A 16,990-nucleotide genomic window follows, 5' to 3' on the forward strand; every position below is an offset into this window, starting at 1 on the left:
GCACGGGAATTTTCTTAATATTAGAGGTTTGAAACACCTCTGAATGTATAAAAAGGACTGGAGGTGTCAGAGGTGTTCCTTACTGCCCTGCTTCCTTTCCTGGGCTCTCTCCTGTCTTCTCCTTGCTGTCACAGGATATGGCATTGCCACCCGTAGCAACTTTCCCAGGATGAAGGGTAACATCATACACATACTCTCTTTCCTCTTTCTAAGCCCCCCACCATTCAGGTTTATTTTTCATCTGGTTTAAAATTCATTATTTTTCTGCCAAGCAAAGTGTTTTCCTCATCTGTGTTTCCTTTGCTAAGATAACCATACAAAATTCTAAACTATTTCTGCATCTGTAGACACATAAACCAAAAGCAGTGTCAATCCTAGAATAAAAGCAACGTCTTCTTATTTAAAATCTTCTGTCTATGGAGGAAATAACATTATCTCCTTTGTAAGATCTTTATCCTGACAAAAATAATTGCTAGTGATTATCTATAATCATGAGAAACTGTTCTCAGTCACCAGCTGTCAGAACAGAAACTCTGCCTAGTAAATCCAGGCATATCCTTAAGTATAATTTTTCTGTCCTAACAAAATGTACCTCATTTCATAGAACCCTGGAATGGTTTGGAAGGGACTTTAAAGATCTCATGTGCAGGGACACCTTCCACTAGACTAGGTTGCTCCAAGCCCTGTCCAACCCAGTCTTGAACAATTCCAGGGACTGGGCATCTACACATGGCTGATCCACCGGTCACATAACATAAGGGACCTGTCCTCTTTATTTATCATCCTCTGAGAGATGGAGAATCAATCACCAATTGTCTGAATAGCAACTTTTAGCTAAACTCTTTATTTATAGATAACCTGATCCCTCTGTGACCAGACTAGAAACAGACCTGCTCAGCAGTGACTTCTGTAAACACATTTTGATGCTCTCAGCCTATTTTTAATCCACTTTAAGTGCATCATGGTAATTTTGTGCATTTTTCCCTAGTTTTGTAATCAAGAGGTCATAGTGTAGCAAGCCAAATTCCTCACAGATGCTTATTGCTTGAATACTGCTGTCTTTATCAACTGAACTTGTAATCTCATCAGAAAAAGAGCTCTCAATTCAGTTTGGCAGGACCTATTTTCCATAAGCCTGTGTTGACTGGCATTCCCTATATGTCCCTTCTTTATTTCTGAGGATAGGGGACTCCAGGGTATGAGGGAAGAGGCTTTACCACAGCACACACATCTGCAGCTTCAAATTCAAGCACCAATTGTCAGCTCGTCTCCTGGAGACTCTGTCAGCCTGAAATGGCCCTGGAGTTATTTTATGCTTTGCTCTCTCCAAATCAAGACTGTCCTGTCTGGAAATCCAAGGAGGCCTTTCTCAGTCTCTATATGAATAATTCTTTCATACAGCCAACGTTATTAGTCATAGTGTGCAATGGGTTCTGTATTAGAATGGCGAGGAAGCCCAGTGGCGGTGTGAAATGACTGATCTCCGGTGTGGAGGCAGCTGCAGCCAGGCCCAAAGCCGCCTACCTGGAGGCAGGGGAGAATTTAACTCGGTGAGGCGGAGGAGGGATTGGTGATATTAAGGAAGCTGACAATTTGTGTGACATGACAGCTCCTCTGCACGGACTGCACTTCTCCTTTCTCTCTTTTCTTCCCTTTAACCCTCAGCACCTTGCAAATGAAACCAGTTTAGTAGTTCTTATTATTTCTATTTCCATTTCTACTTTTATTTCTATTATCACTTTTGCTTCTAAATCTATTTCTATATCTATCCCTATTACTATCACTATTACCATCTTTCTCTGAGACTATCACTACTATTATTTCTATTTCCATTATTTCTATTTCTTTCTTTTTCATTTTCTATTCCTGTTTTTCACTTCTTTATTTCTTTTTCTAAATCTATTTCTATCTCTACATCTATCCCTATTACTACCAATATTACTATGGTTTTCTCCAACATATCACTATTATTATTTCTATTTCTATTTCTATTTCTATTTCTATTTCTATTTCTATTTCTATTTCTATTTCTATTTCTATTTCTATTTCTATTATTTCTATTTCTATTTCTTTATATTATATATATTTATATACTTACGTATAGTTATGTTTATGTTTATTTAGATTATTTCTTCTATTTCTATTTTTTCTATTTCTACTTTTGCTTATTTTTTCTTTTTCTGTATCTAATTCTGTTCCTACCTCTATTATTATCACTATTGCTACCATCATTGTTACCTTTTTGTTTCAAGGATGGTATCAATGGCAACTGGGAAGCCAGGATGGAGCTGCACTTTTGGAGAATAATTAATTAGGAAGAGCCTCAGTGCAGCCTGAAGCCTGAGTGGGCAGCGTGGGCTGAGGGAGGGAGCAAAGCTGCATTAGCATTCTCATTTTGCACGTGAGGAGCTGAGGGGCAGAGACATTAAATGAGTGGCCTAAGGTCAGAGAGGGGAATTGGTGGCAGGATGCAGACTTGAACTGAGGACAGCTGATATCCAGCCTAATTCATAAGCTGCAAGTCTTGCCCTGCATTACTTTTTTCAGTGTTGCCTGTCTTCATTTTCCTCTCTGAAACAGGCTTAGATAACCAAAATGCTGTAGTGAATCTGTCTCAGGACAGATAGCCAAAGGAAATATGTGTTTTTTTCTGATTTCTTTTCCACTTGCTCCTAGTGCAAGATTTAGTGAATTGCTTAACTCTTCCTGGCTTTGTGTCATCTATCCCTGATTCATGGACAACAGCATAGCTTTCCCTCCTAAAGATGCTGGGAAAAGCAGGAGTCTACTATTTGTATTGGAAGGGAAAATTTGAATTTAAAATAGAATACAGAGATGTCAAAAAATTAATTAAAACTATTTAAAATAACCATTTTTAAATAATACAGATTTCTTTAGAGGTTGTGGGGTTTTGTTTGTTTGTTTCTTTTTGTTTTTCCAGATTTTTGGGGACTATATATACCCTCAGCCTCCCTGAAATGAGGTGCTGTAGGCATTTCTTAGAGGATCTGCAAGATGGGAATTTTGACTGACCTGGCTGGCTCCCAGGTCTATGAGATGGCTGAAGCCTTGAATTCCTGTAAACTCTTAGGACTGCTTTAGGGGGGAAGCCAGGAAATTCCAGGACCCCCACCTCCAAGATAAGCTGGTACTGGATGAGGTCCTGCTAAAAGGGGCAATGGGAGAGCAAGCAACTTTCAGAGGGTAAAATTGCCACAGCAATTTTTCGCAGTACTTCTGTACTTTTTCCATCAGAAAATATCTCATGTTGAGTTTCAGACTGATCAGCAAAAGACTCCACAGGAACTACGAAGTGCTGAGCAGGGTTTAGATGAAAATGAGTGCTCAACAAGGCTGGAAATCGACTATGTCATTTACATTATTCAGGTAACACCTGCAGAGAAACAGGCTCTTGCACAGGGTGATTCAGCCTGGGCTGCAACAGCTGTGCATGAAAAATGAAGAGCAGCACCCTCCTGGATCCATATCTGATACTACCCACAAACAAGGGAGAGTTAAGTCAGTCTAAACACATAACTTTTAATATTTAGGGGTAATGAATGTAGATGGAAGGTAGGTGGGTTGGTTAATCAGTGGCCTCAATAAAAATATTCATAGAATCATGGAATCATGGAATGAATTGGGTTGGAGGGAACATTAAAGCCCATCTCATTCCATTCCCCTGCCATGGGCAGGCACACCTTCCACTAGAGCAGGTTGTCCAGACCCCCGTCCAACTTGGCCTTGAACATTTCCAGGGATGAGTCCACAGCCTCTCTGGACATATCCTCCACCACCACCTCTTGGGAGTAAAGAAAAATTTGTGTTGTGTTCAGGGTTTATCTCCTGTATGCATTGTCTCCATCCCGGTGTCAAACTCCACACATAAATAGCCATTAACCTCTTCCCCGTTACCAAAGGAAACCAATTGTTTTATGCTCTGCCTGTGATACCAAGACCCAAATCAGCCATGATTTTAGTCAGCAGAAGTTTCCTTTGCTGACAATTTTGACTGTCACAGTGGAGGAAAAGCCTCATTTTCAAAGAAATCGAGGTACTAAGACCCACAGCAATGAACTTGTGACGCTGTTCACTTGGGAATAGTGTTTCAGACTCCAGTACATCATATAATCTACCATGCAATTGTACATTAAACAAGGGGATACTGAATCATCTCTGCACTAGAAAGCTTCTAAGCCTAGTGGTGGACATGAAGATAAAAAGTCCCGATGGGCAAGTCTTAAAAGGGAGTTGTAATTTTTGTTTCAGCTAATCACCATTTGTGTGTCTGAAAACAGAAGAAAACACAAGGTAGAACAGAACAAAACACAGCATCCTTCTCCCTGCAATGCACATCTTTTCTCTGGGATTAAAATAGGGTTTGCATTTTAAATTTTCATTTACTAAACAGAAAAATATTTTACTAGGATGGAATGGTATTAAGGAGAAATGATTCTTTGTGTGCCCTCAGGCCTGGTGAAGACAGGATTTGATTTGCTGTGTTAGGCTGGAATCTGGATTGATACACAGAGATGAGAAGGTGTTTAATAAAATTTACATTTCATTTTCTCACTTGACACCAGTCTCCTGTCACTCACCAAATGAAGGGAATATGACAAATAACTTTTGTCAGCACCTAGACACGGAGAGACAGTCTGGGGAGGGAGAGCAAGCGTGGGATATTTTTAGCATCACTCCCTTTGACGGCTGCAAGTCTTGGCACCAGCTTCATCTTTAATGTACTTTGGAACAGAGAGGTGCACCAGGAGAAAAAGCACAAATTAATCCAACCCACAGGTATGGACAAATGACCCACTGGGAAATGAAGGAGGTGACCCTCACCCAAAGCAGCAGGGAATCTGGGTGGTGCCCTGTGCTCAGCTCGTGTGCGGCTCCTGTCTCTGGCAAATGCAGGCTGACCTGGCTTGAGTCCATCCTTCACAGAGCTGCTCCAGGAACCCTTTCTCACTCCACTGTCTTGGCTGTGTCACTGCTCTCTGTTCTTCTTCCTTCCCAAAATTAAGTGCATGGGTTTATTATTAAGCCCTTTCATCCCTGGGTTTGGGGGTTTTTTGGTGGTGTTTGTTTGTTTGTTTGGGTTTTTTTTGGGGGGAGGGGGGTGGGGTGTTGGTGTTGTTTGTTTGGTTTTTGGTTTTTTTTGGGGGGGTGTTTGGTTTTTTGTGTGTTTTGGTTGGTTGGTTGGTTTTTTGGTTTTTTCGGGTTTTTTTCCCGCCTGACTGGGTTTCTAGTTGAGGACCAAAGGTCAGGGTCCCAATCACCACCTATGTGCCACAGGTTTAACTGCACAAACCAAGAGGGTTTTTGCAGGAGGATTGAATATAAATATTCTCCTTCTCTTGCTGTATTGCCCTTTATCTGTTCAGCTGAATTTTAAGTCAGGTGCCTGAATCCCACAGGACTCCCATAGAACTTAGAAAGTGATGAAGAATGTGTGGTACATCTGGAAAGCAAGGTGAATAAGTATTACTCCCTACTTCTTATGCAAAAAACCCTAGAAAATATCAGGCAGAACATTTAAAATAAAAGCAGAATTGCAGAATAAGGTGGGTTTGTTTGTTTGTTTGTTTTCCCCCACACAGGATATAGATAATTCAGCTTAACACTATATTAGTGCCACAATTATATAAAATGTTTAGGGATAATAAGTCATTAGGAGCAACCAACAATCCCAGAAGTCTCTTATTGCTTAAAATAAAATCCAGGGAGAGCTAATTTAATATTTTCCTTTTTCTTATATTTATCCCCAAGTATCCAGTGCTGGCAGCCCTCAGGTCTAATACATTATGGAAACTGTTCAGAGGCTGACCTTGCTTATGTGCAGCCTTCTGCCATGGCCTTCCTTCAAAACTACTTTTACTTTCCTCTTTGTTAGTTCTTCCTCGTTGTTTTTCTCCTCTTTGTGAAAGAAAAAAAAAAGAAAGCGAAAGATCATAAATACCTCCCCAAATGACCCTCCTCCAACAGACATTTCAAATTTCATTAAAAAATAAAACTTCTTCTGCGTATTTTTATTTTCCTTTTTGGAAAACTCACTAATGGCAGAGTCTTTGTTGTTCACATTTTGTTCTATGAAGAATGAACATTTTGAAATGCTTTGGTGAGAGAGAAGAAAGCTGTTGGCAGCTTCTTGGCAGCTCTGCACACAGAGGTTCGAGCCAGGGAAAAGAAATTCTGGTACTTCTCAAAGGTTCTTCCAAGTTTGGCCTCAGACTTCTTGGAGCTGCTGTGTCCCTCACTGCAGCCCATCCCATCACCCAATACGTGAAGTTTTGTACCTCAGGTAGCACCTAGTGCCCGTCCCAGTCCCCCAAAAACACAGTCCTTATATATGCCTGAGAAATCCGCCCTTGTGTGTGTGTTCCAGATTCTTGGAATCATCCTTTGGGACATCTGGCTTTTGCTCTTGCGAAATAATGCTGCTCCACAAATAATCACCCAGCATTTCCATTTCAGTAGGTAGAAAACTGGAATTATTTCACATTCGGGCAAATGCATAACAACTGAAAAAAAAAAAAAAATCTCTAAAAACCTGTGAATCTGCATAATCACTAAGTGTCCATAATCACCCTTGGAGTGTTGCATCATGCGGCTTCCTTGACCCACTGAAGGTTTCCTCTCACAGCTCCTAGTCCAGTGAAGATATTTTTGAGTGCAATTCATTGTTAATAAGGTTATCCATGGCAGAGCCAGGAGCTCAGAGAAAAACCTGCTGACCAGACACTTGCCTCCTTTATTTGCCATTTTTACTTCTCATGCTATAGAAATAAATGCCATAATAAATACCATAATAAATAGGGACTGGAAGTTATACCACACAGAGATGATCAAAAGGTTTATAATCTCATTGCTGTTATTTGGTTTTTCCTTCTCTTTTTTTCTTTTTTTTTTTTTTTAATTTTGTCTTAGGCACACAATTCCTTCAACCCAGACTGTAATTAATTTTACTACATCATCAGTTATCTCTGCTCCCTAACCAGGCTTGTCATTTTAATTTTTCACAGGCTTTCTTTTTTCCTATCCATGTGCCTGTTCCTGTATCTTCGTGAAGTCTCATCAGCTCTGGCCCAAAGCCTTAGGCAAATCTGTCTGTAATGCACTCCTCTACTTCAGACATAAGAGGAAAAAATATCACCCCCACAAAATGGGGAGGGAAAAAAAGAAAAAGAAGGAAGAAGAATAATTTTGACCATATATTGTCTAGCAATTCAGAAAAGCCTGGAGAGCTTGGTTAAAAGTAAGGCATCCTTTCAGCAATATTCTTATTTATATCAATAAAGGAACTACAGAAAAAAGGTTACCAAGTGGAAATACCAAATCCAGCCAACTTAATGAAAGTTCTGCTATTGGCTTCAGCAGAACCAAACTTGTCAAATTTCACTGACATTTAACATGACCAGAAAGACTTTGGGTCTCAGAGAAAATGGATCTGAGCAAGCAAATCCAGAGATGTTTTATTAATTTTCCTGCACTTTGAAGGTTTCCTTCATGTCCAGTGTGGGGAAGTTACACTTTGTTATGCCCCAGTAGATTTGCTGGAAGTTTTGCATCCCCCACAGAGCTGGTCAGAGTGTGGGCTGGGCTGCAGCTTGAATCTCTGCCATGGGCTCCTTCCAAAATCCGAGCTGAAATCCTGCTGCTGTCTCTTTATGTCCTCATGGAAGCTGGACTTTGACAGCAGCTGAGTGCCCTCGGCTGAGCCAGAGGGTGTGAATAAGGACAAATCTGTGAAGGCTCCACATCACATGTGATATCAAGGCTAACCCACACAACACACTGTGGATTCTTCATCCGCCTCCTTCCACTGCATCCCTACCCTGGCCTCCCCTTGGGTTTTGGAATGCAGAATGTCACAAATTTATCCATAAATAAACACCCGTGCAAAGGTGGAAATAACTGTTGTCCTAATTATAGTGTGAGGGTCAAGAAGAACTCGAAGCAAAGATTGAGCAGGATCACCGAAAGTACTGACCACAACACAGCAATGACAGCAAGTGCCCCTCAGGACAAGCTGGCATTCAAAATATTGGAAAATTAGGGGTTTGGCTAGGGATATGAGATGTTTCTTCTCTTTCCTTGCCTTGCCCAGGACATTTGGTAGCAGTTCATGGAACCACAGAATGGGTTGGGTCTGAAGGGACCTTAAACACCTCCCTGTTCCCATCTCCTTGCCATGGGTGGGGACACCTTCCACTATCCCAGGCTGTTCCAAGCCCCATCCAGTCTGGCCTTGGACACTTCCAGGGTTGGGGCAGCCACAGCCTTTCATCTAATCACACAGCTCCTGTAAGAATGAGCATTTTAACTCGGTTTCATGGGAAACATTTCAAAATAAAACTGGTTCTCCCTCAGCCACAAAGCAGTAGTTCCCTATTCGCTGTTACAGTTAGTCTAAGCTAAATTATTTTAGGAAAAAATGCCATTTTATGTTTAGCCATGAAATGGCTTCAACCATTTCAACCACTGAGTCTCATTTACATCTTTCTCTCTGATTACTACAGTGTTGTGTTTTTTTCTTTTTCTTTTGTTTTTTTCTGATGCATAAAATCCCCTAAATGTGTTACTTATTCAGGATTTGCTGTATGTTTGCACTCATTTGTCACTGTGCTTTTTTCACTTTCTCCCCACTACTTTCCCACATGCCACCACTCACTCAGTTGAAAATGCTACAATTAAAGGCTTTTAGCCTTGTTAATTCTATTAGAGGTCCAGCTACACAAGACATTACTTGTTCTGAAAACAAAGTATGGATAAATTCAAGGATTATGAACAAAAGGATTAATTTAAACCCTTAACTATTTCCAATATATTTGACTTTTTCCCCCCAAATTTTTTTTTTTTTTTGTATTGCATTTTCATATAACTTACATTCAAGATTATTGGTGAGCATACTGACGTTTAATTTTATATTATTTTCTTTTATACTGCTTGGATGTGATGGAGTCACTTACTAGAAGCAGAAACACTGAAGGGAAATAGAATTCATGAAATGGAGGAATTGTATTTCTGTAGAGAGAGAAGGCTCTAGCGCTGCGTGAAAGCATCTGAAGCTGGGTGTCAGCTGTGGAGAAAAAGAAGGGTTTCCCAATAATTTCACAAGACTTGGATGTCTGAACATTTTGTTCAGACCCTGAATCATGATCTTTCGGGATCTACCCAATAATACTATTTTGGCTTCTGCAGAAAATAATGTAATAAATGGCTTTTCTATACCATGGGAGAGGTCAGAAAGGCAGATCCATTGCACTTAATAAGATCTTCATCCACAAGTGTCTTAAATCAGAAAAACTCCTGTTCACTCAGTGAGAAGCCTGGTTTGGTGTGCTGTCAGTCTAATTTCACCCCAAAATTATGATTTTAAAGACAGCACAGTGCAGAAGCCAAGCATGGTGAATCTATTTTTGTGCCCAGGAAACCAAACAGCTTGATCAGAATCTGCGCCTTAACCCCTTCAGCTTGAAGAGAACTGGTTTGTGGTTTATTTGAGGTTTTTTTTTCCAAATCAAGGTTTCTCACCTTCTCTTCCACTGCTGATATGGCCATAAACCTCATCTTCGTGATTATGTGGTTTGTTGTTGTTGTTGTTGTTTTTATTTGGGTTTGTTTGTTTGTTTTGTTTTTTGTGTTTTTTCCTGCAAAAGGGTATAAATTTTATTTGTTGCTACCAGGACACCTTGCAACCAAGAACTTTATGGTACAAAGAAGGCATAATAAAGTTCCTCATCTTCCAGCTCAGTAGAGCAAAGCACAGAGGAATTCTCTGAGCAACTGAAGAATATCAGCATTAGTATTATTATCCATAAAGAGTAGTGTACCTAACAAGCCAGTGATTTAAAAGTGTCAGAAAACAATGCCATGGTGAAGATTTACTCAGTAAAATACTTTAATATATATAAAAAAGAAAAAAAAAAAAAAAAAAGAGACAGGTTTAAGTAGAGCGGAATGGAAGGAATGGAAGCACTTACTCAAGCCACAATGAAAGTTGAATAAAGGAAAAAAAAAAGGCAAAATATTTGTGTACATACACAAGTTGTGTATGTTATTTGAATGAAACTAAAAGCATGGCTGGAAGAAATGGGAAAATTTCTATATATTTACATAAATGCATATTCACCAGCAATGCTCTAGACACTAAGATTACTCCCTTGCTAGGACACTGAAGTGTCAGAAACCGCGTTGAGTTGTTAGGCTGATCCCTGACTGCCTTTGAATGCAATCTCAAGCTGATCCATGAAGCACTCCCCAAACCATCTCCTGCAGGGGGTTTTGGAGGAGTCAGGAGAACTGTTCTCAGGGGGCAGTTTGGATGCACCCAGCCCATTTTGGAAGCTAAGAAAGGCCAACATCAAGGAGCTTCACAGCTGGCTGAGGGTTCATTGTCCATGTGTCCTGGTCCCCCATCCCAATACTTGTCTTGTTTTCTCTGACCACAGAGGCACAAGGCTCAGCCCCACAGTGACTGCAGTGGTTCACCCCCTCCCATCACTGTTTTACCCCTCTGCTGCCACCATGGCAACGCACTCTCTGACATCATTCTGGCATTGGGGCATCCTGTCGGACTCCTCTCTTTCCTGGCTGTACCCAGCTGAAGGTTGGGGCACTTCCTTCTGGCTGGAGCACCCGGGGGCTGTTGGCTGACGAAGCTCCACAGAGGCACCAGGAGTTCTTCCTCCGTGGGGCTGTTGGTGACTGTCACTTCTCCTGGTGGAGGGAAAGGTGCGTCTGTCACCTGTCTTGGACTGGACTTGCTTTCTTGTGCTTGGCTTTCTTGCTGACTTGGTTTCTTCACAGGGCTGCAGGTTCGGCTCCTCTGCAGGTCCTGTGGCAGCTCCCACTGCTCCACTTCCTTCCATATCTGTGAAAACAAGACTAGTTTGTTTCTTACAATAATTATAAGACCCCAACTTCATGTACACTATCCTTTTATGCCTTTACTGTGTGTCAGAGACATCAATAAGTTTTTAATGTTTTCTTACCCATTTTACATGGGTGGACAACAATAGGACAAGGGGGAAGAGTTTTAAATTGAACAGGAGATTTAGGTTAGAGATTAGGAAAAATTCTTTGTGAGGGTGGTGAGGCACTGGCACAGGTTTCGCAGGGAATCTGAGGCTGCCCCATCCCTGGAAGTGTCACATCCCTGGAAGTATCCCCACAACCTGGGAAAGTGGAAGGTGTGCCTGCCCAGGGTGGGAGGAAGTAGGTGATTATTAAAGTCCCTTCCAACCCAAACTATTCCACGATTCTATGATTAATTAAAAAGCAGTTACTGTTACAGAAATACTTTCAGTGGCCATACAGTTCAGTTTGACAGAAATAAATTGGCAAAGCCAAACAACCATTAGCTATTTCCACACAGAGATGAAAAGCAACAAACCCAGCTGGTTTGTGCTTATTGACACACTAACAGCTGCTAGAGCATTTCCAACAGTTCAAAAATTTTTGAATAAATGTTTAATAATCAATTGTATAGAATGCAGTTTCTTAGTAAGCCATGTATTGCTAAGAATGATAATATTTTAATAATACACACCCGTAAAATGCATTGTCCCTTTCTGAAACAGGCTGTAACTTAGGGTAGAACATTGTATTTCTAACATTTGAGTCCTACTCAAGGCAGAGCCTGTAATCTGCAATGCTGTTTTGTTAAAAAAATAACATAGAAACAATGCAGGAAAAGGTAAATATACAGTATACATTTTTTATGTGGAAATGTTTACATCCTTATATATCAAATGGTTGCCAATAACAGAAGTAGGGTCACTTGTAGTGACACAGCAGAGAATTTCTGAGTTGACAATGTGCGATGATTAGCAGCCTAATTTGTAGCATCCTGTGGATGTTAAAAACATTTCTTGTAATTCTCTCCCTACCTCTACAAAAAAAAAAAAAAAAAAAAAAAAAAAAAAAAAAAAAAGCCATCAGCTTGCACTCAAACCTTTAATACTCATTCCAAATCCAGAACTAGTCCTGATTTGTCAATGTCTCATTTGTTAGTGGAAAAAATCAGCTTTTTAGTCCATTTATCAGCACACATTGTAGGTCCTTAGCACAAATAATACGAGAAAATATGTTATAACCACTTCTGATGTTTCAGGTTTGTTCTTTCAGTTTAACCCTTAACAGCCTGTGACATTCAGCCTCATGGCTGCTTGGACCTTTTGCTCAAATTCATTCTCTTCTGAATTTCCCATCATTCATTAACTGGAACTATATTTGCTGAGTCATAGAGTCCATCTATGGATCCATCCATCTCAAAATGGAAAGAACCCATAAAGGTTCATTGAGTACCACCCCTGCTTCTCACAAAAACACCTAAAATTAAATCATATTTAGGAAAGGTTGTCCAGACACTCTTTGACCAGCTTGAATTCTGACAGCCTGGGCAAAGATGTCATGCTTGTGCTCTTTTTTTTTTTTTTTTTTTTTTTTTTTTTTTTTTTTCTTTTTTGTTTTTCCTTTCCTGTTAAAGGATGTTGCTGGGTTTTTTTCAACCTGTACACTCATAAATTTAAATTTCAGTGTTGGACCTCTTGGAAATCCACCCGAAAGCTGTTACCAAGATTTCAGCAGTCAGACATATTTTTATGTTTAGTACTTTTCCTTCTTAAGCTGGCTTTAACATTAGGTAGTCGGCTGATTTAAAGTACAAATTACATACATCTCCAGGTTCAATTTTCTTCTTTAGATGCATAAACAAGATAATAAGGTCATGATCTCCTGTACCAAAGCTTCACGTTAGTTCTGGAGATTTATTGACTCTCTCATCTTAAAAGGTGCCATTTTCAATGGTGGAAATAAGGTTTTTCAAGCAAGTATGAATCAATGGAGGAGGCCACAAGTTTTCTGGATAGAAGCAGTTTCAAGAATGAAGTACTGCCTTGAGATTCCTTATTTTTAAACATTAAATACAAACTGTTCAATATCATGAAAGCATGTGATTGACTGGATTAAGTACCAGCTAACAGAGCTCAGGCAGAAATTATATATGGGAAAAAATTCTCAGGGATGTGTGGCAGTACCAGACACTACCACTGACATGGAAGATATGCAGCGTTTCCACTGGTGATTTGGAATTTAAACTGAAATGGATTCAGGTGAAATTTTGTAAAACAAGGGGAGAAAAGGCAAAGTGCTGGAAAAGGAGGAAGAGGAGCTGATCTGAGCAAGCTAGGAGCCAGAAGGGGACACCAAATTTACACACTGGGATAACATCTTTAGAAACACACAGTATTTCTAGATGAGAGTGTCCAAGGAACTCAGAATAAGAATCAATCAGGTACCATTCTGAAAAGGTTCAGGGAAAGAACAGAAAATTGAAGCTTGGAAATGTAGGTTGTAGGAGGATACAAGCTCTCTGTTGAACCACCAGAATAAATTGCAAAAAGCAAAAAAGAAACAATATGTTCCTCCACCTCCAGGTGTGTTCTGTTAAGAGTGCCTTAGTCCATCAGAAGTTCTTCAATTCAAGAGAGAGATAATTATGAAAAGTTAAGGAGATTTTTCTTGTTAGACCAAAGTTAGGCAAGGCAATATCTTGATCCCTTCTCCCAGCTGTACTGCATAAATGTGCATATTGGTTTCTCCCTCATCTTCATCCTCAGCTGCTCCTTTTGGTACAACGTCCAGGGCCCTTGAGCCACTGGACTTTGCACTCCAGAAGAACCCACCAATGAGAAAATCTGTTTTGCAAGTCTTACTCTGGTGATTAATAAATAAAGGCTCTGAACACTTAATTGTGTTAGAAAAGAGGTATTTCTTACGAGGGAAGAGCTACAAAGCAGAAACTAAACAAAAAGAGTGCAGCTTTGATTTCTTCTCTCTCTCTCCAAAACCAACAGCACTTTACATAGGGAGGAATCAAACATTAGACATTTCCAAGTCATACGTATTAAATTCACTTAAGATATTGTTATCCTTGTTTAGATTTGAACATATTGGGGAATCTTTTTTTCTTGCAACTATTCCTAAAAGACTCTAAGTGGCTGGATTGCCTTTTTCTGACAAAAAAAAAAATTCTTTCTATGAATTATTTACGTGACGGCTCCAATCAACCCTGTACCTGTCAGCCTCCCCAGCCAAAATGAAAGTTCACTATGTAAAGGTGCCAAGGGAGAGTGGCAGCCTCCCACTGCGAGTTTATAGACAGAACTAAGTCAGCACGCATTATGTGTCAGAGCCGACATCAGACAGAATCAGATCCTTTGATCTCAGACCTCCACAGGAAGCTTAGATCTCAGACAAATTAGATAAAAAATGAATTTATAGCAGATATGTGTCCTAAGGCACACAGCTGAATGCTGTGTTTTGGAAGAGTATGGCAAATATCAAAACACATAAACTGCAGAATTTCCTCTCTCCTTCTCTCTCTCCCTCTGCTTTTGTGATAGGCACTAATTAAAAGGAGATAAAAACTTCAGCTCACTTTTTCCTGCCTCTTATGTAATCCACAGGCTTCAGTAAGACGGAGGAAAAAGAAATTCCCAAAACAGAGTAAATGGGGGGTTCAGCAGGGTTATCTGAATGCCCTCAGATCTGTGCTGTTGGCAGGTGAGATTAAAAAAAAAAAAAAAAAAAAAAAGCCTTCAACCAGTGTAAGAACATTTCACACTTGCAGAAAGGGAAGCCGGTGCTTTGTGCTGCCAGCCACATGCCCGCGGGGCTGTCTGCTTTTTGGTGACCTCAGGAGTCGGGTTTGATCAGAAGATGATGAAAGGACAAGTCTGGAGGAGGTGTGCAGGGAAGGGTTGTTTGTGGCAGGACCCTGGGGAGTAAAGCGGGACACAGGGTGGGAGCAGAGCTGCTTTGGGCTGCTGGGTTGGACTCGCAGAGACCACGCAAATGAGCCCTGGGTGGGTTTTTTACCTCCAGTGTTACTCGGTGCAGTCCTTCACAGCCTGCAAACATGCCCAGAGCTTTCGATCCCCCTCCAGCACCTGGAGATTTGGGCAGGGGGGAGCCCTGCTCCTCCAGGCATGTTCGGACACCAGGAGTGTTTGGTCCCTGCCCTACTCCAAAAACGGTGGGAGAAGTCATGGACTCATCGAATCATAGAATGTCCTGAATTGTCAGGAAAGGACCCCAAAGGATCACTGAAATCCAGGCCCTGTCTCTGCAGAGGACACCCCAAGAATCACATCATGAGCAAAAGGGGGATTATGCTGCTGCCTTCAGTGTAGCTGGGAATTCACTCCATCTGTATTAAAGAAGATTAAATGACAAATAGGAAAAAAAAAAAAAAAAAAATCAAGGAGGAGAAGGAGGAGGCAATAAAGAGACAGACCTTTTGGCAATGTGTCACTGATCTTATACAAACCTATAGAATCCTGGAATCATTGAAGTTGTAAAAAACCTTTCAGATCATTGCGTCCAACCACCCAGGCAGCACCACTGTATTCACCATTAAACCTCTCCCCAGCTGCCACATCCCACACTCCCAGTGACTCCATCTCTTCCCAGGGAACACCTGAACATGTTGAAAGACTTGAACTGACTCTTTTGGTGTTCAGTCATTTATGAATTGCAGTCTCACCTCCTGCTGCAGACGCTCCACTTTTATTTGGTCCTTGATTGTAGCAAGGCTTGGTGGGAGCTGCTGGAGGCTGTGCTTGTGCACTGGGTCTCTTGGTGCTGTCCCGTGGTAGATGAGGCCGTTCAGTCCTTGTTTCTGCAATGGAACACCCAATCACATCATCCTCAGCACACCCTCTGCTCAGCAGAAATTATCAATTCAAGCAAAAACCAAACGTATTGTTGAATACATAGTAGAATATTGCTTAAAAAAAAAAAAAAAAAAATATATATATATATATGCGACCAAATGCTATGTCAACACACCTTTGAACACTTCCAGGGATGCTGACTCCACCACTGCCCTGGGCAGCCTGTTCTAGTGCTTAACAATCCTTTCCAATAAGAATTTTTTGTAATATCTGTCTGGACTCAGACTTCTTTTATAGGCATAAAACTGTATAACCTTGAACTATCATAGAATCATAGAATATTCTGAGTTGGACAGGACCCACATGGATTACTGAACCCCAGTTCTTGTCTCTATGAAACTACAAACTCTATCCTAATTACTGAACATCCCAGAGCTTTTTCTGAGTTCTGTTGTCTGAAACCCATTGTGGCCACTCTTGGGAATTGTTAAATAAAACAAGAAGTAGTCTGCAAGTAATAATTTTTGTGGATGTTTCCAACTTACTGTGGCTTTTGCTCTTCCTGAACCAGCAGAATGGAAGAACAATGACGAATGCAGATGCTGCTGAACCCAGTATGATAACGAGGATCATGCTGGCCCTGGCTCTCATGGGCACAGGGAAGGTGGCAAATGGCTGGGACAGCACAGTGAACTTTGCCCCTGAGAATTTAAAGCAGGCAGTTTATTACAAAAGCAAGGACAGCAATTTCACAGCTAAAACACCACCCTATAGTTTTTTAATGGGGATGCCACTGCTAAAGATGCATTCAGGGATAAATCCATCTATCTCCAGACAGATCCAACATTATTTATTTGGGACTGAGTACCAGGACAACCCAAACGTGTAACAATATTCCTACAAGCTAAGTTTCAGACTTTCCGTGCTTCTTGAAGCATAAACAGCTTCTTTGCATTCAACTTAATATTTCTTCCGTGAAGTTGTCTACCTGACACAAACCCCAGAAAATACGTTCACAATACATCTGCTTCTGAGGCCAGATAGATCAGGCCTCAACACAAAACATGCACATTTTCTGCAAGAGAAACTTCTTGGGGTAAGACTGTTCTTGATATTTACTTTTTTTTTTTTTTTTTTTTTTTGCAGGCTATACCTGAATCATATCAATAGAAGTTAGGGGGAACCCAGAAACAACCACCAGCTTGAAGATTTAATCCATGATGCAGAAAACTCCCAGTGAACTTGTTGATATTTTCCACCACATTGATAATGAGCATTAAAAAAAAAAATGTCAGTGTCCCTGCTGTTAC

The 16,990-nt window shown here is 40.6% G+C and overlaps 1 protein-coding gene across 1 annotated transcript in view; it reads right to left on the minus strand.

The window, feature by feature from the left end:
* Positions 1-1,542: 1,542 nt before the first annotated feature.
* PKHD1 (PKHD1 ciliary IPT domain containing fibrocystin/polyductin) overlaps positions 1,543-16,990 on the minus strand; it is a 245,592-nt gene continuing 230,144 nt past the window's right edge. The window contains exons 64-68 of the mRNA XM_058419697.1: positions 16,226-16,381; positions 15,551-15,685; positions 10,513-10,873; positions 1,878-1,899; positions 1,543-1,668 (exon numbers count right to left, since the gene is read on the minus strand). Coding sequence (XP_058275680.1) covers positions 1,543-1,668; positions 1,878-1,899; positions 10,513-10,873; positions 15,551-15,685; positions 16,226-16,381 — 800 coding nt within the window. The remainder of the gene's footprint in view (positions 1,669-1,877; positions 1,900-10,512; positions 10,874-15,550; positions 15,686-16,225; positions 16,382-16,990) is intronic.

The sequence above is a fragment of the Hirundo rustica genome, chromosome 3 (assembly GCF_015227805.2).
Source record: "Hirundo rustica isolate bHirRus1 chromosome 3, bHirRus1.pri.v3, whole genome shotgun sequence".
NCBI lineage: Eukaryota > Metazoa > Chordata > Aves > Passeriformes > Hirundinidae > Hirundo > Hirundo rustica.